At 40.4% G+C, this 16509-nt stretch overlaps 1 protein-coding gene across 4 annotated transcripts in view; it reads right to left on the reverse strand.

Moving 5' to 3' along the window:
- SMAD9 (SMAD family member 9) overlaps positions 1 to 16509 on the reverse strand; it is a 67225-nt gene that overhangs the window by 18466 nt on the left and 32250 nt on the right. For 2 of the 4 annotated variants that reach the window (XM_077752552.1, XM_077752549.1), the window contains exons 2-3: positions 6729 to 7339; positions 962 to 1225 (exon numbers count right to left, since the gene is read on the reverse strand). In XM_077752552.1, coding sequence (XP_077608678.1) covers positions 962 to 1225; positions 6729 to 7140 — 676 coding nt within the window. In that variant the 5' untranslated portion in view covers positions 7141 to 7339. Of the gene's footprint in view, positions 1 to 961; positions 1226 to 6728; positions 7340 to 7689; positions 7720 to 12779; positions 12826 to 16509 lie in introns of those variants that run through there. The other 2 variants (XM_077752550.1, XM_077752551.1) reach the window with 2 other exon arrangements.

Consider the following 16509-nt stretch of genomic DNA (forward strand, 5'->3'; position numbering starts at 1 on the left):
GAGGACTTATATAATGTAGTGTGTTAAATGAAATAGTAGCTGTATTGCTGAGGGCGCAAAAGGAAGAACTGAATAACTCAAGAAAGGAAGGGGCAACTCTTTCCCTAGCTTTCCACATTTTGTAAGTTCTGTGAGGATACGGACAATTTTTACCAATCTTTTAATTCTCCTTTCGGCTTCCTAAGCAATTCTTGTATACAATAAAAGTTCAGTAAATCTCTCTCAAATAAACGAATATATGAACAAATGAATGAGGCAGATCATAACATCTAGCACCGAATGAATCTACGCATGCCTTTAAGAACTTGCTCCTCATGATACGATTTACCTCACACTCATGAGGTGCATATAAATCCCTTCTTCATTACCTAACTTAGACCACTTTGTAGGCATGGTAGCACGTGCAATCATGACAATGTACTTGATTCTCCCTTTTGCCCAGGGCATGGCATACACACTCCCTCTCCCTTACGTAGGCTTTTTCAGTTCAGCAAATGTTTATTGAATAAGCCTGTCTTCAAGATGCTGTGCTGGCTTCACACAATACAAAGGATGATGCACTGGCCTGGTGAGGCCTGACTCTGCCCCAGTAAAGTCGTGCAAAGAAAAAGCCAAGCATGGACCCCTCACGTTGCTTGCCCTCAGGCCAAGTCTTCCTGCTTCAGTCAGAGAGGTATTTTATTATTTTAATGCTACTACAGTAAAAAAAAAAAAAAAAAAAAAAAAAAAAAAACCCTTTTTTTTTTAAANAGTTTCTGAAAGAGATGTTGTAGGTCCAGAATAACTGCTCTCAAATGGCCTTGATCTTAGAAGGGGGCAGGGTCGTGGCCCAGGAGATTGCCACATAAACTGTAAAGCTCCACATGCACATCAGTGACCAGTGATGATAATGACGACGGTCCCACCATGAATAACTGTATTGGGTCATACTCTACGTAGACCGACTGCAGCTTTGACTGACCTGAGTGTTGATAGGGGCTCTCTGGCTCGGAGGGGCTTCCTGGGGAGTGAGGGTAGCCGGCGGTACACGGGGACTGTGAGAACACGTGCCCGGGCCCGGGCGAGGGAGGGAACGCGGGGCATGGAGGCTGCTGGAAAGAGTCAGGATAGGTGGCGTTGTGCGGCATGAGAGGCTCACTGTGGAGGGAGGCGCTGCGGAACTTGGCCAGGAGGCTGAGCTGGGGGTTATATTCACTGTGTCTTGGCACGAGCACCGGCGGCAGCACTAGAACGAGAAAGGAACCAGTGGGTTAGAACTGACCTTGGCCCGTCGGCACGAAACCGGGTGGACGCTTGCTGTTTCTGTCTGTTTGCTGAGAAAACTCTGTTTTCTGGGAACTACCCATCCACCATTCTTTGTGCTTACTGTACAACAGTCAGTTAAGGTCCCATCTTTTCCCAGAAAGTGAGCTTGTGAAACAAGCTGAACACCAATGTTTAACACGTAAACCCTCTTCTTGCAAACTGAATATTAAACAGAGTATCACAGTAAAAACAAAAAGTTTAGAAGAGAATCGCTCTGATGTCAGCACTCTAAAGACTGTCTATTCATTTCTACCATAGAAATTACCAGAGCTGCCCTATTCTCTGGTCTTCTGCACATCTAATTGTTTGTGTCTTCCTTTAATTCTGCCAATAAAGTGGTTCTTTTTTTTTTTTTTTTTAAAGGCAAAATTGGTTTCTAAGTGATGCCCGGAATATTTTTCCCTCAGAGACCATGTTGAATTATTCAGATAGCCAGCCTAAATTTTAGGCTCAGTGGTGCTGCTAAAGTAAAAAAAAAAAAAAATCTACTTGTCTTTACCAGAAAGATTTAAAGGTAACTAAAAATCATTAAGGAAAAAGTAAACAGAGAGTTATAAAAGTAAAAGATAAGCAGCAATAAGAGAACTTATAAAGGCCCATGTGTGTTTCTTCTGTGTTCCATATTTTAAAAAATAAGAGTATTTTTGATCCTGATTTTATACAAAAAGTTAGGAATGGACGCAATTTTCAAAAGCAAGTATTAACCAGGCATTCCTAGTTCCTAGTGATTTCTAAAGTGTCACAACACCTGGCAGTTCTCAAAAAATATTGTTGAGTACAACCTGTGACCAACATAAGTTCCAGGAAGAGAAGCAGAGAAAACTGAGGGAGGAAGTGATCAAAGAAGTAACAAAGAAAATTTCCCAGAGCTAAAGAAGGATCTATGTCATTACACTGAAAAGAACTGCAGAGTATACAACCCAGTTAATGAAAAGAGATCCAGACCTGCTCATACCACCTTAAACTGCAAACATCAAAGGGCAAATGGAATATACCAAAGACTACTGGTTTCCCATCAATGGTGGACACTAGAAAGCAACGGGCCAAGGACCTTCTAAGGGAAAATAAGTCTTGCCACCAGATCCCACAATGGAAACCAAAACAGTAGCAAAAAAATAACATAAACTATAAACTAATATATAGATATCAAAGATTTAAAAAGAAGAAAAAAAGAGGGAAGTTAATATAAATTAGCTAAATCCTCATCTTTTGTATTAGTGAATGAAATTATCTAAAGGTGATAAATTCAGAAATGGATTTATAAGTATATTATACAGAGTTACCTACACAATTTTTAGGAATCAATGTGTAAACATTGTCTACTTGTGTAGTACATTATCTAGAGTTATCTCCATAATTTTTGGTAATAATGGATGGAACTAGCAAAAGAACTAACCAAGAATGATTAAAAGAAGTTGTTTCTGGAGATGAATGGGATAGCTCTTGTTTTTTATCACACTATTGATTTGTTACTGCATGCAAGTATTGACAAAAACTTTCATAAGCAAGTAAATGTTTTGGGGGTGCCTGGGTGGCTCAGTCAGTTAAGTTTCCGACTTTGGCTCCGGTCATGATCTCACAGTTTATGGGTTTGAGCCCCGGGTCGGGCTCTGTGCTGACAGCTCAGAGCCTGGAGCCTGCTTCGAATTCAATGTATCCCTCTCTCTCTCTCTCTCTCTGCCCTCCCCTCACTTGTGCTCTCTCTCAAAAATAAACAAACATTTAAAAATTTCAGAATAAACAAACAACAATAGCAAGAAAATAACATCAATCACAAAGTCTACCACTTACCCACCATAATACGTTTATGTCTTTCTTAACAAGCAATGTTTTTTCACTCTACATGTAGAAAATAAACAGGTGAATGGAAAGTCTTAAACTAAACCACCAGAGTTGAGGGTGGCAGAGAAACAAATGATTTCTTCCCCCTTTAAAAGCCAGTATGTGTATATTTGCTTTATGACATTAGAGGACACCCAACATCATCATTCAAAAATGAGCTGGATGATAAACCATTAGACTTCCTTTTACGTGTTCCATGAATTCACAGGAATAAAAAGGTGACTTGCTTCATGAGTTGTCTGAAAGCGAGGGCCCAACAGAGTAAATGGCATATGGCTTCTGTTGCAATGACGTTTCTTCACCACAGTGATAACAAGGTTCAAATAAACACTCATTTTTTTTTTTTTTTTGAGTGGCCTCACACCCTCTGAATACAGAGAATTCCATTTCTTTGTAAGCCTAAGATCAGAGGCACCAAAAGAAAAAAAGAGGGGGAGGTTGTTTTCCCTTATTGAGACAAATGCCTTGATAATATATTTTTACCATCCGGATAAAAATTTTTATAAAGAAAACCAATGGTATCATTCTGCTGTTATTCAGCCTGACTGGCTGGTTTACCTTAGATTTATACTCATCATATTTTTAAACACTTTCACTCAAAACATAGCTGTCTTAGTCCATTTGGACTGTTGTAACAGAAATACCATAGACTGGGTAGCTTATAAACAATAAAGATTTATTCCTCACAGTCCCAGAGGCTGGGAAGTCCAAGATCAGGGTGTCAGATTCTGAAGAAAGCTCTCTCTCAGGCTACATATTCTGATCATCTGGGTCCTTACAAGGTGGAAAGGGATGAGGGATTTCTCTGAAACCTCTTTTAGAAGAGCACTAATCCCATTCATAAGGGTCTATCCTCATGACCAAATCATCACCTAAAGCCCCTATCTCCTGATATCACCTTGGGCAATATTTTCAACATATGAATTGGGGGGGTACATAAACGTTCAATCCATAGTAATATTTGTTCCTAATTACTAAATTCTATGTCTAGATCACAGCTGCTGCTTACAAATAAGACATGGTGAGATTACAGACAGTGGTTCAATTTTATGCCATGTTTTAAATACCACACTTTTTTTTTAAGTTTTATTTATTTCTGAGAGAAGGAGACAGTGTGAATAGGGGAGGGTCAGAGAGAGAGGGAGACACAGAATCTGAAACAGGCTCCGGGCTCTGAGCTGTCAGCCCAGAGTCCAATGTGGGGCTGGAACCCACAAACCGTGAGATCATGACCTGAGCCGAAGTCCGATGCTTAACCGACTGAGCCACCAGGCGCCCCTCTTTTTTTTTGTTTTTAAGAGGGAGACAGAGACAGAGAATGAGCAGAGGGGGAAAGGGAAGGCACAGAATCCGAAGCAGGCTCCTTCCTTCCTTCCCTTTCTTTCTTTCTTTCCCTTCCTTCCTTCCTTCCCTCCTTCCTTCCATCCTTCCTTCTTCCTTCCTTCCCTCCCTGCCTCACTCCCTTCCTTTCTGTATACAGAAAGAGCCCAGAGAGAAGCAGGAAAGAAGGGAAGAAAGCTAAGACCTATGTCATCTAGTCAAAACATAGCAGAATCGCCAGGGCTTTCTCGACAGTCTTCTACAGGGAGTCACTCAAACCCAGGATGACGAAACTGTGAGAAGCATCCGCATGCAGGGTGACTTCCCTGACCATAGTTTTACAACACGACGGCAAGATTTGGGAGCCTGAAAGGTTGCCTAACTCAAACCACTGTAGGCTGGGCACTTCTCTAGCCATAAGGTTAATGGAACCCGAGAGCCAGGCCTGCCTAAACACAACCAACTCTCTCTCTCTCTTTTTTAATGTTTATGTATTTTTCAGAGAGAGAGAGAGAGAGAGTACAAGCAGGGGAGCAGGGGCAAAGCAAAGAGGAGAGAGGATCTAAAACAGGCTTCGTGCTGACAGCAGACAGCCTGACTCAGGGCTTGAACTCAAGAACCGTGAGATCACAACCTGAGCCTAAGTCAGACGCTCAACCAACTGAGCCACCCAGGCGCCCCTAGACACAACCATCTCTTAATGGACATGAGCCATTTTGCAGAGCTCACGTGCCAGCCCTCTGCTCTCCCAAAATGAGACAGGTGGCCAGTGAGGGACAGGAAGCTCCTATGAAAACTGTAGCCCTGGGGGCGCCTGGGTGGATCGGTCGGTTAAGCGTCTGACTTCAGCTCAGGTCATGATCTCACGGTTCGTGGGTTGGAGCCCCGTGTTGGGCTCTGTGCTGACAACAAGCTCAGAGCCTGGAGCCTGCTTTGGATTCTGTATCTCCCTCTCTCTCTGACCTCCCCTGCTCAAATTGTCTCTCTCTCTCCCCTGCTCAGAAATAAATAAAACATAAAAAAATTAAAAAAAAAAAAAAGAAAGAAAACTGTAGCCCTACAGCCACAGGAACACTCCATCCAAAGGGAAGTGTAGTCAAACTGCTACAGCCAGTGCGAAGGACAAGGGTAAATGTCAGACTTCATAAAGGGGGTGAAATATATGTACACATACACACACAGACACACACAGACACACACACACACGGGTATGTGAAGAGTTTTAGAACAGTACTTTCTTAAGCTTAAAGCTGTATTTAAGAAAAATTGCTGTGGCACTTAGGTGCCTCAGTCAGTTAAGTGTCCGACTTCGGCTCAGGTCATGATCTCACAGTCTGTGGGTTCGAGCCCTGCGTTGGGCTCTCCAGCTCAGAGCCAGAAGCCTGTTTCAGTCTGTGACTCCCTCTCTCTCTGACCCTCCCCTGCTCATGCTGTCTCTCTCTCTCTCAGAAATAAATAAAGCATTAAAAAAATATATACATATATATATATAAAAGAACAACTGTTAATCTCTTCCAGCCCCTGTTGCTTTCAGTCCTAGAAGGATTTCTAGCAATTCTTTCACTGGCTATTTTCAGAACAGTATCTCATATCTCAGATATGAGATACTTCCACGTACCTGAGCTTGGAAAAAGTAGCAGCAAAAACCTTCTTCGGTTTAGTTCACAGTTTCGTTGAGGGAGAGAGGATGGGAAGGAGGATGTTCCTTTTTTTTTAAAGTGTATTTATTTACTTAGAGAGAGAGAGAGAGACAGAGAGAAACAGAGGTGGGGCAGAGAAAGAGGGGGAAAGAAAGATCCCTAGCAGGCTCTGCGCTGTCAGTGCATGGCCTGACTGGGGGCTTGATCTCACAAACCATAAAATCATGACTTGAGCTGAAATCAAGAGTCGGACACTTAACGGACTGAGTTACTCAGGAGCCCCAGGATGTTCATGTTTTACTGTTAATCATAGCAAGTCCATATTAAGACCTTCAAAGACCCCAAGAACTGGAAAAACACGATGATGATAATCCCAAAATACATCAAAACAAAACTTCATGTTTCAAAACCTCAAAAAACTTATATGTATACTGCAAGTACCTTTTTTCTAGATTTTTCTGACTATAAAAGTTTAGATTACTTCCTTAGATTTGAACCCCCCTCTCTTCCTTTTCCTTTGGTGATGGAAGATGGGGCTTGTCTTGCTGATGCCCCATCACTCAAGTGGGACAAGGCTCCTTAACTTTTCAAATAAACCAGGACATCAGGAAGAAATCTCACCTGGCGTCTCCACCCGGCGGTAGTGATAGGGGTTAATGCACACCTCTTTCTGCTTGGAGCCAAATGGGAACTCACAGCATTCCAGCGGCTTCAACTCGTGGTGGGACTGCAGGTCAGGCCAGCGCCACACTCGGCAGTAAATGACATGGGGCAGCCCCTTGCGGTGAGACACCTGCAGCCGCCCATCCAGGGACCTGGGGATTGTCACGCATTTGCTGGGCTGCCCCGGACAGCTGAGGGCCCTCTCCAGCTCATCCATGGCTCCTTTCTTTTTCTTTAATTTCTTCACTAAAGAGTCTACTGCCTTCTCTGCCCACTTTTCCTCTTCATCTCCTTGCTTCCAGCCTAGCAGTCTCTTCACTGCTGGGCTGGTGAAGGAGAAGAGGGAGCTGATGGGGGTGCTGGAGTGCATAAGAGGTGAACCGCAGGTGTCCAGTGCAGAGAGGACCTGGACAGATAGCCCTTTACTGCCCGCAGGGCCTGAGGGAAGTATGCAGCAAGTAACTCTTCAAGGATGTCATAGGTCTTCCTCTTCTTCTAGAAGTAACTGACCGGTTCAGGTTGGGGACTGTGTTGACTTTCTGCCAGGCCCTAGAACAGGCTGGCCAAGTCTGAAAAACAAGACAAAACACTCTGATTAGCTTAATCAGGATAATTTTCAGAAAAAAAATTACAGGTTGGATATAAGGAAGAAAATACCCTTCAAATGTTTCAGACTTGAAAACTCGTAGTCATCCTTGGCTCTTCCCTTGCCATTATCCCTTACCCAAGTCTTGGTGATTCTGCCTTCAAAATGTCTTCTAGAATTTGAAACTTCCTCTCCATCTCTACCAGTATCTGAGGCCTAGCCCACCTCACCATACCTGGATTACTGCAACAAGTTCTGAAGTAGCTCCTCTCTTCCAATTCTAATCCATTTACTCCCAAAATGCAATTTTTAATGAGTCACTTTCGTACTTACAATGGCTCCTTTAGTTTCCCAAGTATAAACTCCTCTGCCTGGATTTGAGGGCCTCTGTAATGCTCCCTCAATGTGCCCATGCCTCTCCCTTTCTCAGTTACAGTTTGTGCAAGTAATCCAACATCACTGCTGAAAGAATATATACATGGAATAAAAAAATTAGGGCACTAATAATCTCACCATTTATATATATTCTTCCAGACTACTTTACAGGGACAGCGGTTCTCAAAGTGTGACCCAAGGACTCCTGGGAGTCTCAGAGCTCCTTTCAGGGGGCTGCACGGTTCTCTCTTCTCCAACTACGTATCTGTGTGTGCTAGATTTTCTTCATGTAGTTCAACGTAAAAAATATATCACAACAGATTATATGCAGAAACAAGAGAAGAGAATTCCAAGTGTCATCTATTAACCAGGCAACTAAAGGGATTTACAGAGATATAAAATAATAACAACCTTTTCAGTAATTCTTTTTAGATATAGTTTTTTAGATAAAAATGTTTATGCTAACATATAATGAGTGTATCATTCTCTTTTAATGAATAATTTAACTTTCTCAGTCTTAATTCCCAAATGGTAAATATTTGATAGACATAAGCCACATACACAAAGAACCACATACACAAATAAAGAATTCTCAATAATTCTTAAGAGTAGAAAAGAGTCATGAGACCAAAAAGTTTGAGAACTGCTTTTTTAGAAGTTACATATAGTCAAGGTACGTAAATGTGGATACAAAAAGGTATTGCTGTCACATTTGTTATTCTGCCTGAAAATCCGTTGAATTCTTCTTTGCCCTGTCATCCAGAGGAGACATTCTTTCCCAGTTATTCAACAGTCCCATTTAAATTTCCTGAGGTCAAACTACAGTTCCTCCTCTGCGAAACACTTGGCTTAAACAAAACCTCTCCTTCCTCCAGATTTTAGAAACCAGCTATCTTATTAATGTTTAAAGTGTCCGTTGGTAACATTCTAGAACAAGCAAACTCAGTATTCTAGAGTCAGTCTAGCTCAACATCTCCAACAATCGCTTGTTTAGTAGGAATTAAATATCATTTTCTTCTCCACTTCCCTGAAGGGAAAGCTGTACCTTTGTGAATTATATAAACTTCTCCCAACGAAGGTGCTACATAAACCCTTGCTATTGTGATAATTATCAGGTGCCCCATGTGAGGAGGATGTCAGCCTGGCTACATGAAAACTGATGAGTTTAGTAAATATAAAGCAACACCTGCATCACTTTATTCCATATATAGACTTTATTTAGCAGTGTATAGAGGTGAGTGATAATGGGAAGGAGACTTTGGGCTTGATAGCTGGGTTTTTTCATTCGGCAGTTTGACTTACACCTGGTTTTATTTTGCAAGGTTGATTTTGTGGCTTAACAGTCATGAATTTATAAAATATAGTTAAGTCACTATGTTCTCGTTCTGTTTACTTAATCAAGACAGGCTGCCTTAAAACAATGGCTGAAGATTAGGAGCTTCAAAGAGACGTAACACGATGTAGAATAATCTGAACTAGCAACAAGCTTTGAATTCTGCTTTAGTTTACAATGGGATTTCTATTAGTAAATTGTGAAATAAATCTTTAAGTTTAGGTGAGTGACTGATAAACGCTTTCTATAAAACGTTCAGCAGAGTTAAACTAAATATACTGTTTAAAAAAGTTTGCTCCAGGAGACAAGTAACAGTTCTCTAAACCAGGGCTCATTGTTGTTTTAAACTATGAGTTCCTATCTACAAACGGCCCTTGAAATCAACTTACTGGAATGAAACAGATTTTGTAAAAACAACTAAATAAACTACAGTGCAGTGCATCTAACAAAGGAGGAGTATTATTTCATGGAAACTTTCATTCAGAGGTATGTGTTCTGTGTGATAGATGGACAGGTGCATATGCTGAGGGTCACAACGCAATCTGCAACGTACATTGTAATGTCATTTGGTATTGTGGGTTACCATCAAAAAAGATTGAAAAGCACTACCCTTAAACCATAGATTTCCTCAAGCCATGTCTGTTTGAGGTTCACCTTAACAAGTGACTTGCTGGAGCCACTATCTCTCCTCATCCCTTGGGGAAATAACGACTAGTCAGAAACCTGAGGTCTGAGGGACCCTGGCTCTGGAGTCCACTCTCACGGCCACATTCTGAATCTATACAATGGTCTCACTGTGCCTCTTTATTGCCAAAAGACCCAGATCCCACCACATTACACAGAGGCCCTTGCATTGAGGGAGACCCCAAAGAGTCAAATTTAGAAATCTCAGAGTATTTAGCACTAAATTTGTAATAGAAGCCTCTGGGTAGGGAGGATACCAAAAAGCTAAGGTTTAATAAAGCTGACCGGTGGGTACACAGATGTTCAAAATAATATTCTCTACACTTGTTCTTTGTTTTGATATATTTGTTAATAGAACAAGTAAATTTAGAAAGTGAATCAGATTTGGAATCTCACTAACATTAAAGCTTCAGTCCCTATTTGTCCAGGGGCACCATTTAAGGTTCATTAAGGTCATTCCATTCTCACTCATATAAAGTCTTTGGCACCAGCGGAACAAAGGGCCCCTTGTTTATCCCCAGCTGGCCATCACACTGGCATCAGTAATGTACCCCTCCACTCCATGCACGCTTGTTTAGTAGTGTCAGCCTGGCTCAGAACAGCTTTCCACCGTCAGATAATTTAAATGCCCTTAGACTATCTGCTCAAACTTGCCACAACCTCCCAAAGCAGCACTTGCCCAGGCTCATCACCCCCACTAAAATGGAGCATTGCTATAGGGACATTATGAAAAATCTGTTCCACAAACAGATGAACTTCCTATAAAGTACAGAGAGGGATGAAACCAAATAGACTATAAAGATGAACGTATGTGAAGGATTTATAAACAAAAACCTGACCAGATAATTTCCACAAAATCTAACAAGAGCTATGGAAGAGAGGGGCCAGGTGGTCCAGGAGGTTCTGGAAGATTTTGGAGATGATAACTGAGCTGCACTTAGAAGAATGTAGGTCACAGTTAAAAAACAAACTAACCTGGCAGACTAGGATAATTTTCCAAGAATTCTTTCTGTGGTTAAATTTTCACTTTCCTGAAAAAGTTGTCTGTCCCTTGTCACAAACTATGTGAGTTTTGACAAGTCGTGTGGTCTCTCTGGGCACCGTCATTTCCTCATCTGTAGACAAGGGGGGCTCACCCTCAATGTAGGCTCTGCCTGAGCAATAGCTCCATGACTCCATGGCTGTTGGCTCTAACCTACCACATGGGACTGTGTGACTCATTCAGCTGCTGCTGACACTACATTACTGCCCTCTCTACTCCTGGGGTAGCCCTGCCTGAGAATGAAGACTTCACTCATGAAGCTATATTGCATAGACCAGAGCAAAACAACAATTTTTTCCCATTGTTGTCAAATTGACCTTCTTACAGCAAATGTCATCTACCAACACAGCATGATTTCCATTCTTCTCTCCAGATTTTTGTTTCTTTCTAGCATTGCCTTTATTACCACTAAGGAATCAGAGTGAAAACATATGCTTGGTGTCACTGTGTTGGACATTACACGCAGCGCCTTCATTCAAGGCCCTCATCACCCCAGACCTCCACAAATGTCATCTGCTGGCCTTTAGGGCTTGTGTTCTGTGGGCAGAAGGACAAAAGCACCAGGCTCATCCCTCCTCTGGTTCACTCGTGGTCCACTTCATGCACAGCACAAAACAGTACTTTCTTTTTTGGGCATCTGAGTTTTACAACAAACCTCAACTGAGTGAGCCAAAAACAAAAACAAAACAAAACAAAAAAACCCCTTCTCATTTTCAAGTTTTTAAAATAAACAGGACCACTTGAAAGAAGCACAGTGCTGACCACATGCATACACCATGATTTAACTGTACATAATTCCACCCTAAAGTCCAATTTGTCAGGCTGTACAAAAGTTTGGGAGATAGAAACCTTTCATTTTTTTTAAAATTTTTTTTAATGTTTTTTATTTATTTCTAGGAGAGAGAGAGAGAGAGACAGCGTGAGCAGGGGAGGGTCAGAGAGAGAGGGAGTCACAGACTCCGAAACAGGCTCCAGGCTCTGAGCTGGCAGTCAGCACAGAGCCCGACGCGGGGCGCGAACCCATGAACCGCGAGATCATGACCTAAGCGAAAGTCAGACGCTTAACTGACTAAGCCATCCAGGCGCCCTGGAACCTTTCATTTTTAAGTTGTCAGTTTACATCAAACTTCTGTTAGCAGTTACTCAAGATTATTTTTCTTTACTGTCCTCCTTGGAAGATTTAATTGGTGATTTTAATCCTGATGAAAACAAAATTTAAAAAATACTATTTATGATGAATATGCTGACTATCTGCCCTGGAGCATGCCAAAGCGTTGCACACACAACACCTCTAGACAATCCTTCAGGGGCACTGCTTCTTGGTCAGTGTGGCCAAGAAAAGTCTACATCAGCACCCAGGCTTTATGCCAGTCAGCCTAGGGGATCAGGGGGCATTTGTCCATTCTGCAAGGGCCCACTCCAGAAACACTTATCACGATGAGATATTACTGTTTCACCATTTTTTTGTTTTTTAAAATTTTTCAATCTTATCAATTTTGACCCTCTAATCCACAGTATCCCTATAATATCCCTATTTTATAGCACTTCTGTATACTAATAATTAATATGGCAATAACAAGTGTTTTAAAATTAAACACAGATCCAAAAAAATGTCTACCTAGAAAATAGTTGGCTATTATTATCCCTATTGGCACATACATATCATCTCTTATTACTACATACACCTGGAGAGAAACCAAGCTTAACACAGCACACACACACACACACACACACACACACACACACACGAACGATGTCTATTTCATTAATTTGACTCTGTCCTCACTTAAACTAGTCTGTCATCCCTTTGTGTTTCAAATGAGTGGCAATTACAAGTTTGCACTGTAAGGGATAAATAACTACCCCATACACGTACCAGTTTAGTGTCACTAGACAAACATGTCAGTTGTGTAAACATGGAAATCGTCTCATAATTTCATAGTCTGGGAAAGAGGCTTTTCTAACTGTATTCAGAGCTTCCCTACAAACCTGTGAGAGGGCAGTTCCTGTTCATAGTTTGCTAGTGAGCATCCTGTTGCAGGGTAGAATCTCTTCTGACCACAGAGCCACAGGAAGATGAGAGAGATGCGTCTTTATAACGGAGGCTCTACTCAAGAGGGCCATGGTGGGATTTCAGATCATCTGTTAAGACATCTGAACTGTCTGCTCATTTTGGGTGACTGTGCAAATATGGATTTTTCTAGGAAGATAGTCCATGGGTATTTTTCCTTCAAATTCTTAAAAGAATCTGTGACCGCTGTATGGCTAAAAAAATAAAAAATAAAAACAACGAGTTAGAAGGAAGAGGGAAAGAAGGGGAAAGAAGTAAGAGAAGGGGAAAAAGCTGAAGAGGCTAAAGAGAATTATTCATTATCCTAACTAAGACGAAGGAAAGCCTTAAGAAAGACTAGAGTCAGGGGATTCTGGAAACATGGTGGAGTATGAAGCACCAGAAATGGGTCTCTGCATCTAGATGATGACTGTACTGGCAAATTCTGTGTACTCTACCTACTCTGGGGCTCTAGAATCAGTTGAATGCCTAGACGGTAAATGTGGCTAATTTCGGTCAGTTTCAGTTCTGAGCCCATCAGCAGCTACTTCTCCCCTAGCCCTTTGCAGGCAGCTGTCCAGCTGTCCCTGCAGCCTGCGGGAGCCAGGGAAGACAGAAATGACCTTGTCCTCCAAACATCAGGGATATGTGCTCCGAGTACTGATTGTTGGTTTTGATCACTGAGGTGAAACACTGTTTCAGGTCTTTTCTCCTCTGGCTAAAGTGACTTCAAGGGTGTTTAAATAGGCCCAGCCCCCTTTCCCCATCCCTTTTATTTTTCTCTTTTTCTTCTTTTGGGAGCCAGACATTAAAGACTAGGTCATTCAGAAGCAACTGCATATATGGGGAAAATTAGAAAGTGCCTATACATATCGAGGGAAGGGAGCAGGCTCAGAGAAGACTTGAGAAGACCTTGAGTTTACACCTCAGGCTGATCCTTGGCACAGAAAGAGCCTACGACATTAAAAACAAAACAAAACAAAACAAAACAAAACAAAAACACCGCAAAAGCAATAACAAAATCCAGCATTCTCCTGGCAAAGGGAGAGAATCTGATTTCAAGATTTACCACATTATCAGATTCAGATGTTCGGGTTTCAACAACAAATCACAGGCATACAGAGAAATGGGGAAGTGTGGCCCATTCACTTTAAGACAAAAATGAAAAATTCATTAGAGGGTTGCAAAGTGGGCCAATAGTATTCAAAGTGCTCAAAGGCAGAAACTATTAACCAAGAATCTTATATCAGGAAAAACTGTTCTTCAAGGGCAAGGGAGGATTAAGACATTTCCAATATACAAGAAGCTAAGGAAGTTCATTACCACTAGACCTGTCCTGGAAGAAATGATCAAGAGATTCCTGCAGGGTGAAATGAAGGACACTAGACACTAATTTGAAGCTGTATGAAGAAATAAAGATCTAAATAAAGGTAAACACACAGGCAATTGTAAAAGCTAGTATTTTGATAATAAAGGTTTGTAATCCACTTTTTGTTTCCCACAGGATTTAAGAGAGTAATGTATTTTTAAAAAATTATTAGTCTAAAAGCTACTACTGTTGTAACTTTGGTTTGCAACTCTGTGTGTTGTTTTCTATATAATTTAAGAGGCTCATGCATTTAGGGGAGGCTGACTGGCTCAGTCAGTAGAGTATGTGACTCTTGATCTTGGGGTTTATGAGTTCAAGCCCCATGTTGGGTGTGGAGATCACTTAAAAAAAAAAAACAAAAAAAATCTTTTAAAAAAAGAGGCTGATGCATTTAAAATAATTATTATACTTTATGTTTTGAGACATATAGTGTATAAAGATGTAATTTTGTGACATCAACAACTGAAAGGGATGGGCTGGAGCAGTGAAAAGGCAGTGTATGTTTTAAAGTTAGCCTGACATAATTTCAAATTGGAGTGTTATAACTTCAAGATGTTTAAAATAATTCCAATGATAACCAAAAAGAAAACAGCTAAAGAATATACACAAAAGGAAATGAAACAGGAATTTAAATGTTTCACTTGACATAAAAATAAACTTAACACAAAAGAAATAGTGCAGGAAATGAGAGACCAAAGAAAGCTATCAGGCATATACAAAACAAATAGCAAAATGGCAGAAGTCTCTCATTATTTTAACTGTAAATGGATTAAACTCCCTAACCAAAAGACAGAGATTGGCAGAAGAGCAGAGAATAAACATGACCCAACTATATTTTGTCTACAAGACACTAAAATCACTTTGGATCCAAAGACATAAATAGATTGAAAATGAAAAGATGACAAACGATACTTCAAGCAACCAAAAGAAAGCAAGAATAACTGTACTAATATCAGACTAAATAGACTTTAACCAAAAAAGTTTACAAGAGAGAGACAAGAACTTTATGTAATTAATAAAAAGCTCAATACAGGATGCCTGGGTGGTTTAGTCAATTAAGCGTATGACTCTTGGTTTGGCTCAGATCATGATCTCATGGTTTGTGAACTCAAGCTCCATCCCAAGCTTGGGATTCTCTCTCTCCATCTCTCTGCCCCTCCCCTGCTCACACACATACTCTCTCTCTCTCAAAATAAATAATTAAACTTAAAAAAATTTTAAAAAGGCTCAATATGGCAAGAAAATATAACAACTATAAACATTTATGCACATAAAGGGAGACCAGCAACATTTATGAAACAAAACCTAATAGAACTGAAGGGAGAATTAGAGAGTGCTACAATAACACTTGGAGACATTAATACCCTCCACCTTCCCCCCACCCTAGTTTCAATAACGGACAGGACAACCACACAGAGATAAGTAAGAAAACAGAGAACTTAACGCAATAAACCAACTGGATCTCACAGACATTTACCGAACACCCCATCCAACATCAATGGCACCCCCACTCTTCTCAAGTGCACACGGGACATCTTCCAGGGTAGACCATATGTTAGGCCACAAATTAAGTCTCGATAGATATAAAAAAACAGATTTCATATAAAGTATCTTTTCCGACCATAACAGGATGAAATTAGAAAATCAACAGCAGAAAGAAAATTGGAAAATTCACAAATTTACAGAAATTAAACAACATAGTCTTAAACAAGCAATTGATGAGGGAAGAAGTCACAAGAGAAATTAAAAAATACGTATAAATAAATGAAAAAGAAAATACAAAACATCAAAATTTATAACGTGCAACAAAAGCAGCGTAAGAAGGAAATTTATAGCTGTAAACACACTAAAAAATAAGAAAGATCTCAAATCGACAATCTGAAGTTAAAATTTAAGAGACTAGAAAATGAAAAACAAACTAAATCCAAACCTAGTGGAAGAGGAAGAAAATAATAAAGATTAGAGCAGAGATGAATAAAACAGAGACCAGGGAACCAACAGGAAAAAAAAAAAATAAGTGAAACTAAGAGTTGGTTCTTGGGAAAGATCAACAAAATTGACAAATCAGATATGACTTTATGGACTAATCAGAAATGAAGATGCAGACATTCTTATTGATTCTACAAAAATAAAAAGAGTCTAAGAAAATACTATGAACAACTGTATGCCAAAAATTGTATAACCTAGATGAAATGGACAAATTCCTAGAAATACAAAAGCTACTGACTTAATAACAAGGAAATAGAAAATCTGAACAAATCTGTAACTAGTAAAGAGATTAAGTTAATAATCAGCAATCT

Source organism: Crocuta crocuta, unplaced genomic scaffold, assembly GCF_008692635.1.
Source record: "Crocuta crocuta isolate KB4526 unplaced genomic scaffold, BGI_CrCroc_1.0 scaffold190, whole genome shotgun sequence".
Lineage (NCBI taxonomy): Eukaryota > Metazoa > Chordata > Mammalia > Carnivora > Hyaenidae > Crocuta > Crocuta crocuta.